The 16,795-nt window shown below is 38.8% G+C and overlaps 1 protein-coding gene across 1 annotated transcript in view; it reads left to right on the plus strand.

Moving 5' to 3' along the window:
- The window catches only part of LOC129561476 (uncharacterized), a 42,828-nt gene extending 36,474 nt beyond the window's left edge, over window positions 1-6,354 (plus strand). The window contains exon 7 of the mRNA XM_088836131.1: window positions 6,058-6,354. Coding sequence (XP_088692257.1) covers window positions 6,058-6,195 — 138 coding nt within the window. The 3' untranslated portion in view covers window positions 6,196-6,354. The remainder of the gene's footprint in view (window positions 1-6,057) is intronic.
- Window positions 6,355-16,795: the final 10,441 nt, after the last annotated feature.

Consider the following 16,795-nt stretch of genomic DNA (forward strand, 5'->3'; position numbering starts at 1 on the left):
ACTAGGTTGGCACATTTTTAGGCCAACTTAATATATATTATCTAGCATTTCTGAGTAGTAATAGTGGCAGGCTTCCCAGGAGGCTCAGTGGTAAAGAATCCACCTGCCAATGCAGGAGACACAGGTTCGGTCCCTGGGTGGGAAAGATCCGCTGGAGGAGGAAATGGCAACCCACTCCAGTATTCTTGCCTGGAGAATCCCATGGACAGCAGAGCCTGGCAAGCTACAGTCCATGGGTCACAAAGGATCACATGACTGAGCACACCCACACAAAGTGGCAAGGTTATAATTACATAATCCACTATATCACTGGACCTTTACTTTTTTATTAGATTATATCATGTATCTTTCCTGTCAGAAAAGAAGCAACATCTAAATCCCAGAAAGTTATAGCAAACACAGTTGAGATTTTTTGCCTTCCCTTCCAAGAAAATCCCACTTTTACGTATACATTGTATTTTCATGATTACATGGGGAAAAATTACTTTCTCCTTGAAGCCAGTTGAGTAGAAGCAGCTCAAAACAAGATGAAATTTCACTGAAGTATTTTATAATTGTTCTCAGATTATCATATAATCATTCTCACTAAATCCTCTATTTTTGCCTATCTAAATTAATCTTCTCTTTCTTTTCTCTCGATCTTTTTGTAAAAGACTCTACTGAATGTACTTAAAAAGCAGATTTTTTTAAACAAAAACTAGGACAATAAGCTTTCTGTCAGTCTGCCTACAGATAAATATGGGTCATGGATTTGAACCTATCAGATTAAACATACATTTTTCTTGGTATGCTCGCAAAACTCCATAAAATGATAAGTAAAACAACAGTTACAAATTTTAAAACCACTAGGATTTTTTAGAAAAAGAATAACAGGAAAGAAATCTCAAAATTTTGGAAGCTAGAAAAAATTTAGTTTCTTTGTATTTAATAGCTTCAATTCAAGCAGTGAAAGCTCAAAACACAAGCTTATAGTAGCAGAAGATATTAAGATGCAAACTGATCCAGGCCATAAAACCTTGGAAAGGATCAGCAACTGGACACGCATGGTACTTCTAAAAGTAGACACACGATACTTCTAAAAGCAGTATGGGTCTAGAAAGAAGTGACTTGAGTATAAAGTTTTTAAAAGGAACAAGTTAGCTGTGGAGTCCCTTCCCTTCTTTTTACAACCACGCCGCCTCCTCTCCTATTGCTGACAAAGGATAATAAATTGTATTATCTAAAGACAACGGATCTAAGAGATTTTAAATTCAGATACCAGGTGCAGTTAAGGTCAGAGTGACCATCGTATTAAACTTAGGTGAACTTGGTGAACATCTGCATCCAGAATATGGTGACCACTCTCCAACCTGTCTCCCAGTGAGCTTCACTCAGTGGGAGATTAGAGGATTCCTCCCTAAGAAAACTGACTAGATCAAGGAAAAAAGACCTACAGAAACTAACCTACAGGTACTGAGGCATTCCCACAATGAAACGGTCAGGTGTGCGCCAGATTGCCCTATAGTGAAACTCACCAAATGACAGCCCTCACTCACTCATACTGAGTTTCCAACCATCACCTTAGTAAAATCAACAACACAGATCATGAGATATTTGAGAAAAATCTCTATAATAAAAAAATAAATATAAATAAACAGGAAAAAAAGAAACTCGGACAAAACAGATGATGCAGAAGCAAAAGAAACCTTCATTATAAAACAAAAAACCTCTAACTTCCCTGGTGATCCAGTGCTTAAGATTGCACTTCCAGTGCAGGGGGCACAGATTAGATCCTTGGTTGGGGAACTAAGATCCCATATGCTGCATGGCATAGGAAAAAAATAAACTGTTAATAATAATCCTCTCTAGGGGAGAAGGACAAATTAACATATACATACTCCTCTCTATAAAATAGATAACCAACAATGACCTACGAAATAGCACAGGGAACTATACTCAATTTTGTAATGCCCTATAAGGGAAAAGAATCTGAAAAGATATATATATATGACTGAATCACTGTGGTATATACCTGAAACTAACACAATATTGTAAATCAACTGTACTTAAAAAAGAAAAAAAACAAACCTCTCTAATGTCCTGGGAGAAATAATAGAAAATAATACAACTCTGAAAACAGAATGGAAAGCTATGCAAAAATTTATTCATAAAACAAAAATTTTGGAAATTAAAACAGTAAAATTTTTAAATTAAGTAGAATTACTGAAATATAAAGTTGAGATAGTCTCTCAGAGAGTAGAGCAAAAAAGAGAGAAGAACGACAGAGGACAGTCTAAGAGATCTAACATGAATAACAGGAGCTTCAGAAAAAGGAAATGAAGGGATCAGAGGAGAGAAAACCAGATTAATACACGAAAAATTCCTAAAACAAATAACATGAATTTACAGATTCAATGAACACAAAAGGACCAGAGCAGAGCATATAATCTTGAAATTATAGAATGTTAAAAAGGAAGAGAGGATTCTGAAGGCTTTCAGATGGAGAAAGAAAAACAAAGACTTGGCAATTAGAGTAACAACAGATTTTGCAGAAACAGTATAGGTGTGCTAAAGAGAAAAGAAGGAATGCTTTCAAAATTCTGAAAGAAAATGATTTCTACACTAGATTTCTATAACCAAATTACCAACTCAATGTAAGCATAGAATAAAGACACTTCTAGGCATGTAAATTTTCAGAAACTTACCTCCCAGTCACCCTTTCAAGAAATTTTCAGAAGAAATTTTTCACCAACAAGAGGGAATAAATCAAGAAATGAAAAGAAGTGAGAGTTAAAAAACAGGAGGCAAACACAAGAGAAGGGCATGCCCAGAATACTGGTGAAGAAAGATCTGAAGATTAAAGCTTTAGGTACAGCAAACCTGGACCCCAACCAAAACCCACTGGCGCAGATCAGAAGACTCTGTGTGGAACTTCCAAGACAAAGCAGAAGGGACTTCCCCAGTGGTCCAGTGGTTAAGAATCTGCCTGGCAATGCAGGGGACATGGGTTCAATCCCTAGTCCAGGAAGATCGCACATGCCTCAGAGCAATTAAGCCCATGCGCCACAAATACTGAGCCCTCATGCTGCAACTACTAAAGCCCATGCACCGTAGAGTCCATGCCCTGCAACAAGAAGCCACTGCAACGAGAAGTCCACTCACTGCAACAAAGAGTAAACCGCATTGTCCACAACTAGAGAAAGTCCTCAGGCAGCAAAGAAGAGCCGGCGCAGTCAAAAACAAATATATGTGCAGTTATGGCCAATTCATATTGATGTTTGACAGAAAACAACAAAATTCTGTTAAACAATTATCCTTCATTAACAAATAAATAATTTTTTTTAAAAAGTAGATAAAAGGATCCAACAGAGGAGCCATCAAAGGAAGGATTTTTTTTTTTTTTTTGGAGGTATGGTAGGAATTATATCCTCTTTTCTATAGTTGGAAACAGAAAAAACCAAGAACTATATATATATATATTTCTAGTAATATATATGTATAGTAATAATACGTAAATATTTCTAGTAATCCAGAGGAAAACAAACACCAGGAAAAAATAAACAGCTAAATGAGATGCATTGAGCAAGTATTTACTGATTACCCACTATATATCAGACACTGTTTTAGGTCAGGGTTTCTCAACCGTGGCACACTTGGGACTGCCCTAGGCCTTGTAGGATGTTCAACAGCATTCCTGGCTCCTAGCCATTAGATGTCCAGTAGGTGGAGAAGGCGATGGCACCCCATTCCACTACTCTTGCCTGGAAAATCCCATGGATGGAGGAGCCTGGTGGGCTGCGGTCCATGGGGTCATGAAGAGTCAGACACAACTGAGTGACTTCACTTTCACTTTTCACTTTCATGCATTGGAGAAGGAAATGGCAACCCACTCCAGTGTTCTTGCCTGGAGAATCCCAGGGACAGGGGAGCCTGGTGGGCTGCCGTCTATGGGGTCGCACAGAGTTGGACACAACTGAAGTGACTTAGCAGCAGCAGCAACACCCGCACCCCCTATATTCATGACAGGCAAAAATGTCTCCCGATACTGCCCAATGCTCTCGGGAAGGCACAAGCATCCCCAGGTGAGAACCACTGTTCCGAGTAATAGGGATACAGCAACTAACAAAACACACAAACAAGAGCTGAAAGTGATTACCTCTGAAAAATAGGATTGGGGTGGAAAGGAGCAGGACAGAAGGCACTTTTTACCCACACGCCTTATAGAATTCTGACTGCCCAACCCGTACATGCATGTTACATTAATAAAAGAGTAAATAATCTAAGAGAAGAATGTAAAGCCCATTATACCTTAATTCGATATTTCTACACAAGGCAGTAGAGTCACACAATTCTAGATCTGAATTCCAGCTCCGTCACTTTTTCTAAATCTAAGGCAAATAACTTCAACCTTTCTCAGCCTCATTTTTCTTCAACACTGTAAAACAGGAATATTAACCTAAGGTTATGATGAGTATTACATAGTATTGTGCAGAAATACATATAATGCACGTCCCATAGTACCTGCACTTAAAGCATTATAGCACATTGGAAAGTACACCTAGTCGCTAGCTTCCATACTCCAAATCCTTGGAAATAATCATCATCATCTTGGATATACAAACCTGGGCTCCCTTAACTTGTCATAGAGTCATGAGGCCATCTGAGTGGCACACCAGGACTCATGCCACTTACAGTAAGCGCTGCAAGCATCTACCTTGATTTTGTTCCTAGAAAATCACCATACATTGAGACTAAAGAAGCAAACCTGATGCATGAAGAAAGATAACTGAAATATGATAGTTTTCCTTATCCAGGAGGCAGACAGCAGAAATCCATATGAGCATCAAGCAATTCACTTGTATTATGACTAGATGAAAAGCAGTTACACGTATTTTAAAAACAAAAAGGAGTGGACTGAATGAAAACAATAAAGCTTACTTCAGGGGGGTGGGCAGAATAATTTTTTAATTTTGTGTGGCCAGGTTTCATTTCTCTTCATTTCTCCTTGAATTCTTTCAATAATTTTAATAATATTTAATAAAAGTGTGCTGTTTTGTTTAGGTTAATTAGGTGAAGATATGCAACTTTTTGTATCATACTTAGGGAAATCCATCTCATTATTCATCAAAATACTAATAATGGCATAATTTATTCTTATATCCAGTCTTCATATACTGTATTCATTATCTTGGTTAATTCTCAAATTCTCAGAATCTGGGCTACTCTGTGGCAGGTACTATTATCCTCATTTAATAAGCAGATTTAGTCATTCATTTTTTTCCAGCAAATATTAACTAAACACCTGCTCTGTATCGCTGGTTCACTGTTGGGACTATCAGTTCAGTTCAGTCACTCAGTCGTGTCCGACTCTTTGCGACCCCATGAACCACAGCACGCCAGGCCTCCCTGTCCATCACCAACTCCCGGAGTTCACTCAAACTCATGTCCATCGAGTTGGTGATGCCATCCAGCCATCTCATTCTCTGTCGTCCCCGTCTCCTCCCACCCCCAACCCCTCCCAGCATCAGACTCTTTCCCAGTGAGGCAACTCATCGCATGAAGTGGCCAAAGTATTGGAGTTTCAGCTTTAGCATCAGTCCTTCCAACGAACACCCAGGATTAGCAGTGAATAAAACAGACAAAAATCCCTGCCCTCATAGAGCTTACATTCTCAACAAACAATAAAAGTAGAATTTACATATTGTTAGAGGAGAGTACTTTGGGAAAAAATAATGTATTGAAAGGAAAGAGGGATGCTGGGATGGAGACGGGTTAGCAATTTTAAATAGCGTTGTAAGGGAGAGTGACACTTGTAAAATCATGAAGATGAGGAAACTGGAGTTCAGAGAGTAACTTTTCAAGGTCAAAAATTTTTAAAGCCAATAAAACTAGAGCTGAACACCGTAAGGAATCTTGGTGCACCGTTTTAGAATAGCTGCTCAGACCTATTGAGATTTTGTGATTGATCAAAATCAAATTAAATCCATTCTTCTAAATAGTTCTAATAAGTATTGTAGGGCACACATTAATCCAGAAATGAGAAGAAATTATGAAAAAAAAAATTTTTTTTAATTTCAGGCCAAAGAATCCCCCCAAACAATGAAGATTCTTAGGAGGATATGGCGGAAACACTGCAAAAAGGTCATAATCATCAGCATCGCAATTCTTCTTTCAATCATCATCGTTCTTTTCAGTACAAATGTTATACCGACTTGACCCTTCTCCCCATCCCCAGTGGGTACCACTAAATTGTTACATGTAATTATAGTTCTACCACCAATTACAAAAGCATTCTCTAGTGCTAGGAGGGCTCCCCTGGTGACTCAGACAATAAAGTGGAAGGAGGCATGGAGAAGGGGTTGAAGAATTTCCTTGTCTCTTTGGTGTCTCGACTGTTGTCTTTGTGTATCTTCCATTTCTGTAACCCCGTTTGGTTTGAGGGGTTGGGGGTTGTTTTTATTATTACCATTGCTCCACTACTTTTTTACAAGCACAAACCCTGGAATCTGCAGTCTGCCAGGTACCACAGAGGTGACTTTAGACAAGTTGGTTATGTTTGGTGCTGTTTTCAAAATGGAGCTAATAATAATAATACCACACAGCTGTCTACCCCATAGTAAATGCTATTTAAGTGTTATTACTTAATAGGAAAGATGATTCCATTTATGGCATTGACTAAATTCCCATCATCTTACTCTTTACTCAGAAATGACCTTGACCTTAAAATTTCCTGATCATGGGACCTTCATGGTAGTCCAGTGGCTAAGACTGGACTCTCAATACAGAGGGTCTGGGTTCGACCCCTGGTCAGGGAACTAGATCCCACATACAACTGAGAGTTCACACATCACAACTAAAGGTCCCACATGCTGCAACAAAGATCCTGTGTGCTGCAACTAAAACCTGGTGCAGCCAAATAATTTTTTTCAATGAGAATCTACATGAGTCCAGTCCAGATATACATCACCTCTTTTACACACTCTTTCATTGAAACGAAAATTCAAACCACTGTGTTTTATACTAGGCATTTTTAGGGGGTAAAGTTAAAAAAATATATAAAACTTTGTCATTTCTCAAGTAAATCACAGGTCATGTCTTCTATTTTACCACCCCAACAGTTTTTTTGTTTTTGAATGATACACTCATTCAGTAACCATGAATCACTAATATTTCTCAAAACCAAAACATTCAACTTCTTCACAGTTGGTTAACAAGGTTTCGTGCTAAGTGGGATCATGACGTCTGAGATAGGTTTCTGTTGTTGGTTTGAACGACATGCAGGATCTTGGTCCCCTGACCAGGGATCAAACCCATGCCCCCTGCAGTGGAAGTGTGGAGTCTTAACCACTGAATGGCCACAGAAGTCTCATAAAGTTGGCTTTAAAATCATAAAAGTCATAGTGACCCATGGGAAAAGAATAAAAAGATCAGAAGTTCCTGACTACTAGAGAACTCATTTTAATCCTAATAATGATCTCATTTCAGCACTTTAAATAGGTCCCAATTCCTCCAGCACAATATCACATTTCCATTCACCAAATATTTTTTATTAAAGCATTTTCAATGTTAGAAATTTTTGGAGTTTCTGTAATTTATACCCGGGGGGGCGGGGGAATACAGTCCAACATAATGTAGTAAGTGCTTTGGGGGAGAAGTGTTTCAATGACATGAAGAGGTAAAACAATTATATTTAGTATAAAGTAAAGCACATAAACAGTAGTTCTAAGCACGTAAGTGCTATGTTAATGCTGCTGTTCAGTCGCCAAGTCATGTCAACTCTTTGCAACCCCATGGACTTGCAGCATGCCAGGCTTCCTTGTCCTTCATTATCTCCTGGAGTTTGCTCAGAACTCATGTCCACTAAGTCGGTGATGCCATCCAGCTATCTGATCCTCTGTCATCCCCTTCTTCTCCTGCCTTCAATCTTTCCCAGCATTGAAGTCTCTGCCTGTGAGTCAGCTCTTCGCATCAGGTGGCCGAAGTATTGGAGCTTCATCTTCAGCATCAGTCCTTCCAATGATACTCTGGGTTTATTTCCTTTAACATTTGACAGCTTTGATCTCCTTGCTGTCCAAGGGACTCTCAAGAGTCTTCTCCAGCACCACAGTTCAAAAGCATCAGTTCCTCAGCCCTCAGACTTCTTTATGGTCCAACTCTCACATCAGTACACGACTACTGGAAAAACCATAGCCTTGTCTCTATGAACTTTTGTCAGCAAAGTAATGTCTCTGCTTTTAAATATGCTGTCTAGGCTTAGACATAGCTTTATCTTTACTTTGCAGATGACAAAATAGCAAAGTTAAATTCAAGATCACATAGTTAAGACAGCTATTTTACTGATTCAAGTACTGACTGAAGTATACAGCCGTGAAACCCACATTTAACTCAGAGTATATTATCTGACTGCTTAATTGTGGGCCAGACAACGTATCAGTACTATTTTGCTTTGGGCCAGGTTAGTAGTGGTTTCTGGAGGGTAGAGATAGGATTCTGAAGTTTTTTAAGAAGAGATATTGTCATGAGTTTTGCAGGCATTATTTTTGAAGCCCTATAAAATTTACCTAATATTTCTGCAACTTATAATAATTATGTATAAAACAACATCTAGTTAAGTGAAGTTGCTCAGTCATGTCCAACTCTTTGCTACCCCATGGACTATAGACTACCAGGCTCCTCTGTCCATGGAATGTTCCAGGCAAGAGTACTGGAGTGGGTTGCCATTTCATAAAACAATGATTCACTGATTGCCAGTGAATACTAGTGTATTTATTGCCTGGAGACATGGAACCTAAGGATCGCTTCATCTAACCACCACCCCGCCCTCAGTTTTACATATTGAGATGCCAAGACCCAGAAGCCTGAGCGTTATACTACATGTTATTATGTTACTACATGTCTTTGCAACCTCCTCTCCACTTGCACTGTTTAAAGCACTTGGTTCCAGGAAGCAAGTCTCTCAGAATGCCTGTTTTCCCAGGCAGTCTGAGAGTCTGTTTTCCAGATCATGTTTATTTTTTACCAACTCTTGAAAGCTGCCAGGAAGAAGGAAGTAAAGCACTTGCTTAGTAAGGAGTGTTTCCCTGCTATCTCTGCTGCATCTGTCACAATATACCCAAGTAGAAAGAAACAAATAGACAATCTTAGATTTTTCATTTGTGAGTTCAAATATTGAGTTCCTACTCGGCACCAAAACAGTCTTAGAACATTAGGATTTATTCCAAGTTACGCAGAGAGACAGACACGACTGAGCGACTTCACCATACTGACAGAGATAACCAATGTTTAAGAAATGAATGGCTGTATACACAAGTCTAAGAAGTGGTCCTGATGTTAAGGGAAGCTTACATTTCAGTTGAGAAGGCAAGACCCATAAAGATCATAAACACACTAAAATACCATCTACTTAAATGGTGGTTATGTGGCAGGGAATAAATACAAGATAATGATCATCACTGGCTCCAATCATTAAGAGGGATGGGAATTGGACCCTACTGGAAATCAAAGTTATCTCAACAGGTAGAGGCAGTCATAAGTGTTACTGACCACTGATGTGCCAGTACTGTTTAAATACTTTATTTAATCCTCACAACCTTTAGGTACATAATATTCTCCCCGTCTTACAGATAAGAAAACTGACTCGCCAGACTCCACTCGGCTAACGTAGTTTAAGAGGAATGAGGATAAACAAATGAAGACACGGCTGGCTGTGGGGGTGGAGAAAGTGGACTAGACCTGGGGAGTTCAATCATGCACACATGCATCCATTCAGAGGACCAACAGAGCTCAGCCTTCAGGTCTCTTCATTTTCCACACTATCTGGAGTGTTTGTATTCACTCCCACAGCATTGCCTTCTCTGGCAGTAACCTTCCTTCTGAATCAAATGATTTTCTACTGGAGACACTCACTTGGGTATCATGCAAACACCTCAAATGTTAACTACATATTTTTCTTTTCCCCAGGAAACTGTTTGAGTTTATTTCAAAAGGGGATCACGGCTATTCCAGAACTGTCTTTAATTTGCCTATCCTAACTCCTCCCTCCTGTTTCTCTCATCTTTCCATTTCACTCACAAAAATCATGGGGCTACTACATGGACCCTCATAGCAAGAAACTCCAGAAGAGTGACAGAAGCAAAACCAGGGTGCCTGCAGGTGCCTAGGCAAGCTTCGCAAAGGGTACTCATTCCCATCACAGTGGACAATTATGTCTACTGCCCTCAAGCCTAGCCACATCACACTTTCTGTATGAAGCTGAGAACCACCATCAAAACACTGCACATACCTCCTAAAGAACATCAAATTTTATAGCTGGAAAAACTGATGCTTGTTGGAGGAGTTAAAATTTTATTTGCCCAACATCACAGGGCAAATGATAGTGCAGAACCTCAGAATCATTCATTTGATATCATCTATAATATACTAAACAAGAATTTTTTAAAAAATAATCTATTAGAATGTCCCACACATTCTAATACATCTGAGAATTATTTTAACTTTTCAAAGTTCATTATCTCTTTATAGAATGTTAGCAGAACCTAGAACTACAGAATGCATGGTTTAATTCCAGCCTGCATTTAGACAAATCACAAGCTGGTTAAAGAAGAGTTCACTTGAAGGGATGCACCTGTTCAGTACTATGACCCACCCAATAATGGCAACCTCTCTCTTTCCAGGCCAGCACAGAGACCTCCACAGCCCTTGAAAGGAGTTCTCAAAGGACACAAACATAGGAATATAATGAAATAACAGTTAGGCTTTTTCTGTATTTACATTGACTACAAGTACCTTGGTTAACGTTTCTGCTATTGCACAACTGTAATTTGCCATTCTTTGAAAAATGTGTAAGTCTGCAAAGATATTAAATGCATTCCCAGGCCTTTTGGTGGTTTCACCACAATCTGACAGCAAGTCCAGTTGAGGGCAAAGACTGAACATCCCCATAGAGATTAGAGGTTACTCCTATCGCAGGCATCCTTTCTCAGAACATCCTGTAGAAAACTGGAAACCCCTTTTTTCATCCATCACAGTCTCAACTTTTAATATTATTAAACCAATTATGCATAAAATCCCATCATTTAACATTATGTCCTTTTTGACTTGACAGTAGTTGCCTTACTTTGTCAACTAAGAAAATAAGACCTATGTTATTTCAAGAAATTCACCCAAGAGGGGAAAGCTTAAATAAAAAAAGAAAAAAGACAGTGCGAAAAATGCATGACTGCTGTAACCATACATTTTAATTGCAAAACAAAAGCACTACAGTGTAATGTGAACATGAGTAATCTTTCCAGAAAAGGAAGTTCAGTGCAAATCAAAACCCCATTAAAGCCCCCTATAAACTGAATATTAAGACTCTAGAAGTAGACTCCTAGAACTGCAAACACTTGGTTCCAACAGAATCTGCATAGGGAAAGTATGCCTGGAAATGTCAGATGGCACAGAGAACATCACGTTAGGTTTAAAATCAAATAAACCAGGTTCTTAAAAAATGACATGCTGATAAGCCTTAATACACGTAACTAATTTATTAGTAGTAGCATGCTTTATCAATGACTGGAGAAGCAATTTACAACAAATTTCTGAGCATTCTGAAGTTTTCTTTATCACCATAGCCAATCTCATAACTAACCCATTCTTCAATTTCTTTTAAAAAGGGTTCCACTTCACCAGTCTGAGATTGGCAAATGTTTTCTGAATATGTGATAAAGCCCCATGTAATCAGGCTATCCATACAACAAAAAGGGGGCAATTATAATTACTTTTCTCAAGTCTTTATTCAAAGCACAGCTTTCCATGACATATTAAATGTCACATTTAGGTACTGGTACAAACAGACCTCTTAAGTTTCTTCTGGCGTTTTAAGAGAAATTTTTAAAAATTCAGGAAAGTAACCTTGCCTTCAAATTCTAAAACAATATGCCTACACAAATAAAATGTATACCTTGAAATAAACTATCTTCCCAAGCAACTTACTTAAGCTTTTCAAAACAGAATCCAGTAACCCTAATATCCATGTTTAATGAATAAAACCTTTCCTACTCTCTGTACTTTCTTTGAAGACTGTAAAGAATTCCTGCCCTGACAACTAAAATAACTGACTTGAACTGTTGTAACAAGGAACACCTTGCTCATTTAGGATCTCATTCCTATAAAGTATCTCACCCTTTTTAAGTAGTAAAATAGTTTTATCTAGTCCTCTTCATGCTCTTTCTGTCCCTCCAAATTATCCGCCTTTATAGGGCTTAGTAGGGAAAATTAACACTTAGCACTTACCCCATTGCTGTCTTCTAAATTACAGTCCCTTGGATCCTTGTCTTTATCCAAAGCTACAGGTAGTGCTGGTGGTAAAGAACTCGCCTGCCAATGCAGGAGACGAAACCCTACCAATACGGAGATTGAACCCAGGGTTCAATCCCTGGGTCGGGAAGATCCCCTAGAAAAGGGCATGGCAACCCTCTTCCAGTACTCATGCCTGGAGAATCCCCATGGACAGAGAAGCCTGGTGGGCTGCAGTCCATAGGGCAGTAGAGTCGGAAACGACTGAAGTAACAGCACGCACTATACTATAGTCATTTATAACCGGAGGCTGTTGGAATTACATCATTCATTAGATTCGAAAAGATGCTTATGAACAAATAAGGCAATATGTAATCAGCCCAACTCAAGACAACACTCAATTTTAAACAGAGTTGCTGATTAACAATTCGTAAAAATGGAATCGCTGAGTGAAATCAGTGACAAACCAAGGGGGCAATGTGCAGGCAATAGAATGTACTGCCTCAAAGAATTCAGTAACTACCTCCTCCCACCACCTCTATTCCTTCCCCAGCTTGTACACTACTGCTGTCATCTCGTACATTCTTTAGAATGCCAAGTCTACTTTTTCTTTCAAGCTAGACCTGGGGCCTGTGATTAAAATCCTTGAGTGGTGTTAAGTTCTACAAAACATGAACCTTTGTCTTTACACAAGATAAAAGTAAAAACAAAAAATTCTTATGAAAATAGCAAGCTTAACTATCCATCTTAAAGCAAGTCCTTACAACTCTAGAGCAGCTAAGATCACTCAGTGTATGTGAAATACAGAATTCCAGACAATACCTCCAAACAATACTGATTCTGATATAAACAGCCTGCAAGTTTCAGATTATAATAAATTTTCCCCCAACTTTTCAGATTATAGGCAATTGACAGCAATATATAGCCCAAGCCAACTCATTTTACACAGCTGGATATTAATCTTGCTAGAATCATGTTACATATGCAAAATTTCAGATTAGACTCCTAAATATGCCCAGCAGTAAAGAAACAGTAAATGCATTCTTTTCAACTGTTTCAAAGGTAGGCAACAACCAGTCTTTATGAAATCTAAGGTCATCCTTAAGTATTAATGCACTGATAAACGGCACTATTACATAAACTGCACCCAAATAAATTTACTGAGATGTCAGTGTATCCATTATGCATGTATCCAGATTTTTACATTTCTGGTTAATCTGACTCTAAACCAAATAAAACTCATTATATAATTCAGGAAAAAACAAACACCGTGATGGACAGTGGAACCAGTCCTTGTTTTAAAATTCCCAATACCTCAAGGCCATACACATACAGTACTTTTAAAGTGCAAGGTAGGATACTGAACCCAGGGTTCAATCCCTGGGTCGGGAAGATCCAGGCAGTAAAACAAAGCACGTTACTACAGAGCACAAAGAACTGATATTCAGATTCTAATGCTGTTAGTAAGATTACCTTTCAAAATTATCTCCACATAAATGGAACCTGGAGAGGTATCCACACACTATATTCTAACTTGCATACAATGAAGCAGTCGCCATACCAATGTGGAAAGAGTGATGTGCTAAACAAGACCTGCAACCGTGAGAAACATACTCAACATAAGGAAAGGGACAAAGGAGAAAACCCAAGACGCCGGGAAGAGAAATTAACTCAGCTGGTAGCAGATATCTTGTCAATCAAAAGGTATCAAAATCTGAATTAGGACAACAGGCATAGAAAATGGGATCAGTAGCGCTAACATCTAAAAAACTGATGGGAGAAGTGAAATCAATGCTTCCTAACACTGTCCAGCAAGTAAATGAGATTAGTTCCATGTTCAACTAGCAACCTGGAAACTTTACTTTCTGGCCAAACTTTAGAAGGGCACTGAAATACTTGTTCTTTGTCTGCCTCATTTGGTTCCCCCAATCATCACCCCCCCCTACACACACACAGAGGCTGCTTAACACTTCGTCTCTTCTGAAATCTTACTAAAACCCAGTGCTTAAAAAAAAGGGGGGGAGGGGGAGAGCAGGCTGCCAACAGTCCCTGGCAAAAACTGGTTGTTTAAAAAAAAATCCATGTTAAGGACAAAAAAAATGGACAGGAGGCAATCCCCCGGCAAACCACTGGATTACCACTGGCAATCTAACTTTCATTGTCAGTGGGCATGGGTTCGATGCCTGGTCAGGGAACTAAGATTACACAAGTTATAGTCAAACAACAAACACATACTATAAAAAAGAAGAAACTACTGAACTATACAAGCTGCAAAGCTTTTGAACAAATGGCAAGTACCTAAGCAGACAAGAAAGGAATTTTCTGTCAGCAGTGAGGGTATTTCAAATTGTATTACAGAACCTCCAAAGGCAGCCCTGATCTCTCTGGAAATAGAGGTAAAGGGGAGGACTGGTTGACAAGCACTTAAACCTCCACATCCTCTCTGTACTGCAAGACAACTGAACTCCCGCATCCTGGCAGAAACTTGTCTGAGCAGGTAAAGGGGGGTGGTCTTTGAACAGACATACTGTGATGAAAACAAAGGAGTTAAAAAGTACTTTACTTGTTCAGATCCCTCAGGTTACTCCTGACATTGGGATCTCAGAACATTGGCAGCCAAGTTTTTTTACCCTCCAGGCAGCAGAATGGGAAAAAAAAAAAAAAGACTTCTCTGGGGAACCTGATCAGCTCAAAGTAGAGGAGAAATGCATCAAGAGGTTTCTCAATGAGACAGCCTGACTGTCTAGCAGTGAACCTCATGGTTGGCAAGTCCCTATCCTTCCCATCCCTCAGCCCCACACACATCCAAGCAACTTTTAAAATGCTCCACTCCTAAATATAAGCTAAGGATCAACAAATAGGAGGAAGATTAAGGGCAGAGGACAGAGCAACAGGCAAGAAAAGCACTTTGCAGGAAACAAAACTTTCAAAGTTACAAATAATCTCAGACATGAAAAAAAGATAACCCATAGAATAACAGGCTGGAATGGGTGGCCTTAGAAACTGATTGAAATTTAAAACCTTAAAAAAAAAAAAAAAAAGCTGCAAGTTGCAAAATCGCTCGAAGTATAATTAACAGCCTGCATTAGATGCGCAGGGCTCACACCCAAATAACAATTCCAGAGAACAGAAAGACGGGTGGTGAAGGGCATGTGGAAGGACTAGCTCAGTAACATTTCCCAGGATTGAAGAGCATGTTTACAGCAATGACAGGACCCACTGAGTGCTCAGCACAACGGATGAAACAAACCCCAGACAGACAGTTAACTGGAGAACACTGATGACAGTGGTAGAACACTAAGCACTTCATATGAACGCCAAAGATTCAAAACAGCCTCAAATCTCTTAACAAAACCTTGAGTTTTCTATGAGTCAAACTATCACAGATAATTCAGTTACAAGGATGGAACAGACCTTTATAGATGGAAAGGCCTAGGCAGGAAGATGGGCTATACAAAAGCAAGACCTGGGATTCAGGGAAACAGAGAACCTAAATTGATAGGTAAAGAAAGGGAAACCACCACCACCACCACCCCTCTCCGAATAACAGCAAAGCCTCAACTTATTCAACAACTCTGAAGGGCAAGGAATTCAGATTGAAATATAGAAGACCTAAGAAAAACATGAAACTGATGAACGGATTTATATTAAGGGAGTTTTTCAATTCTGCGCAAGTTTGGAAGCAAATCAGAGCCCAGTGCACAGGAAAATATTAATCTTGGTCAAGAAGTAACACCTGAAAGGGATCTGGGAATAGCACTTTAAATGTGGTATCAAATATATGAAAACAAATGGTATAACAATGTTATACCATTATACCAATGGTATAAAAATCAACGTTTACCCTAATGCTGTATGCAAGTGTAACTTTTATAAAATGTCAGCAGTAGGAATAAATCATCCCCTAAAATTAAAACACTGAACTGCTGGGGGCAAAGAATTACACCTGAGCACATCTATTTAAATCTCCTGAATCATGGGGTACTATAACATTTTAATCTAACAAAAATTCAAAATGAAGTTGATAGCTTTATATTATCCAACACAAACAAACGTCACTTTTTAAAACCTACTTTTTATTCAACCAGTTCCAACCTTTTTGCAAAAAATGGTTTTGATCTGGAACGTTTACAAACCTCACTTTTTAAAACCTAGCTTTTAATTAAATGTCTTAACCCCCCTTTTAAAAAAAGACTTTGATGCATAATATTTTCATAAAATAATAGTACTGCTTAACAATTCCAAAACAAATTCACTGAGTTAGATCAGGGGTCTGCACAAGTTTTTCTGTAAAGGGCCAGATAGTAAACATTTCAAGCTTTACAGTTTGTCCTAACTACTCTGTTATGGTGCAAAAACAGCCATACAGGAAACAAATTAGCATAGCTGTGCTGTGTTGTAATACTTTTAACAAAAACAGGCTCCAAGCTCCCAATTTAGACATTTATCATGTAAGTTTAACTTACTAACACAAACTTCTGTTCACTAAAACACCTGCCTCGTTGGAGGTCAATTCTTAACATCAGAGGATTCAACACCC

The sequence above is a fragment of the Moschus berezovskii genome, chromosome 5, assembly GCF_049115385.1.
Source record: "Moschus berezovskii isolate FMDL1 chromosome 5, NW_MosBer_1.0, whole genome shotgun sequence".
Classification (NCBI taxonomy): domain Eukaryota; kingdom Metazoa; phylum Chordata; class Mammalia; order Artiodactyla; family Moschidae; genus Moschus; species Moschus berezovskii.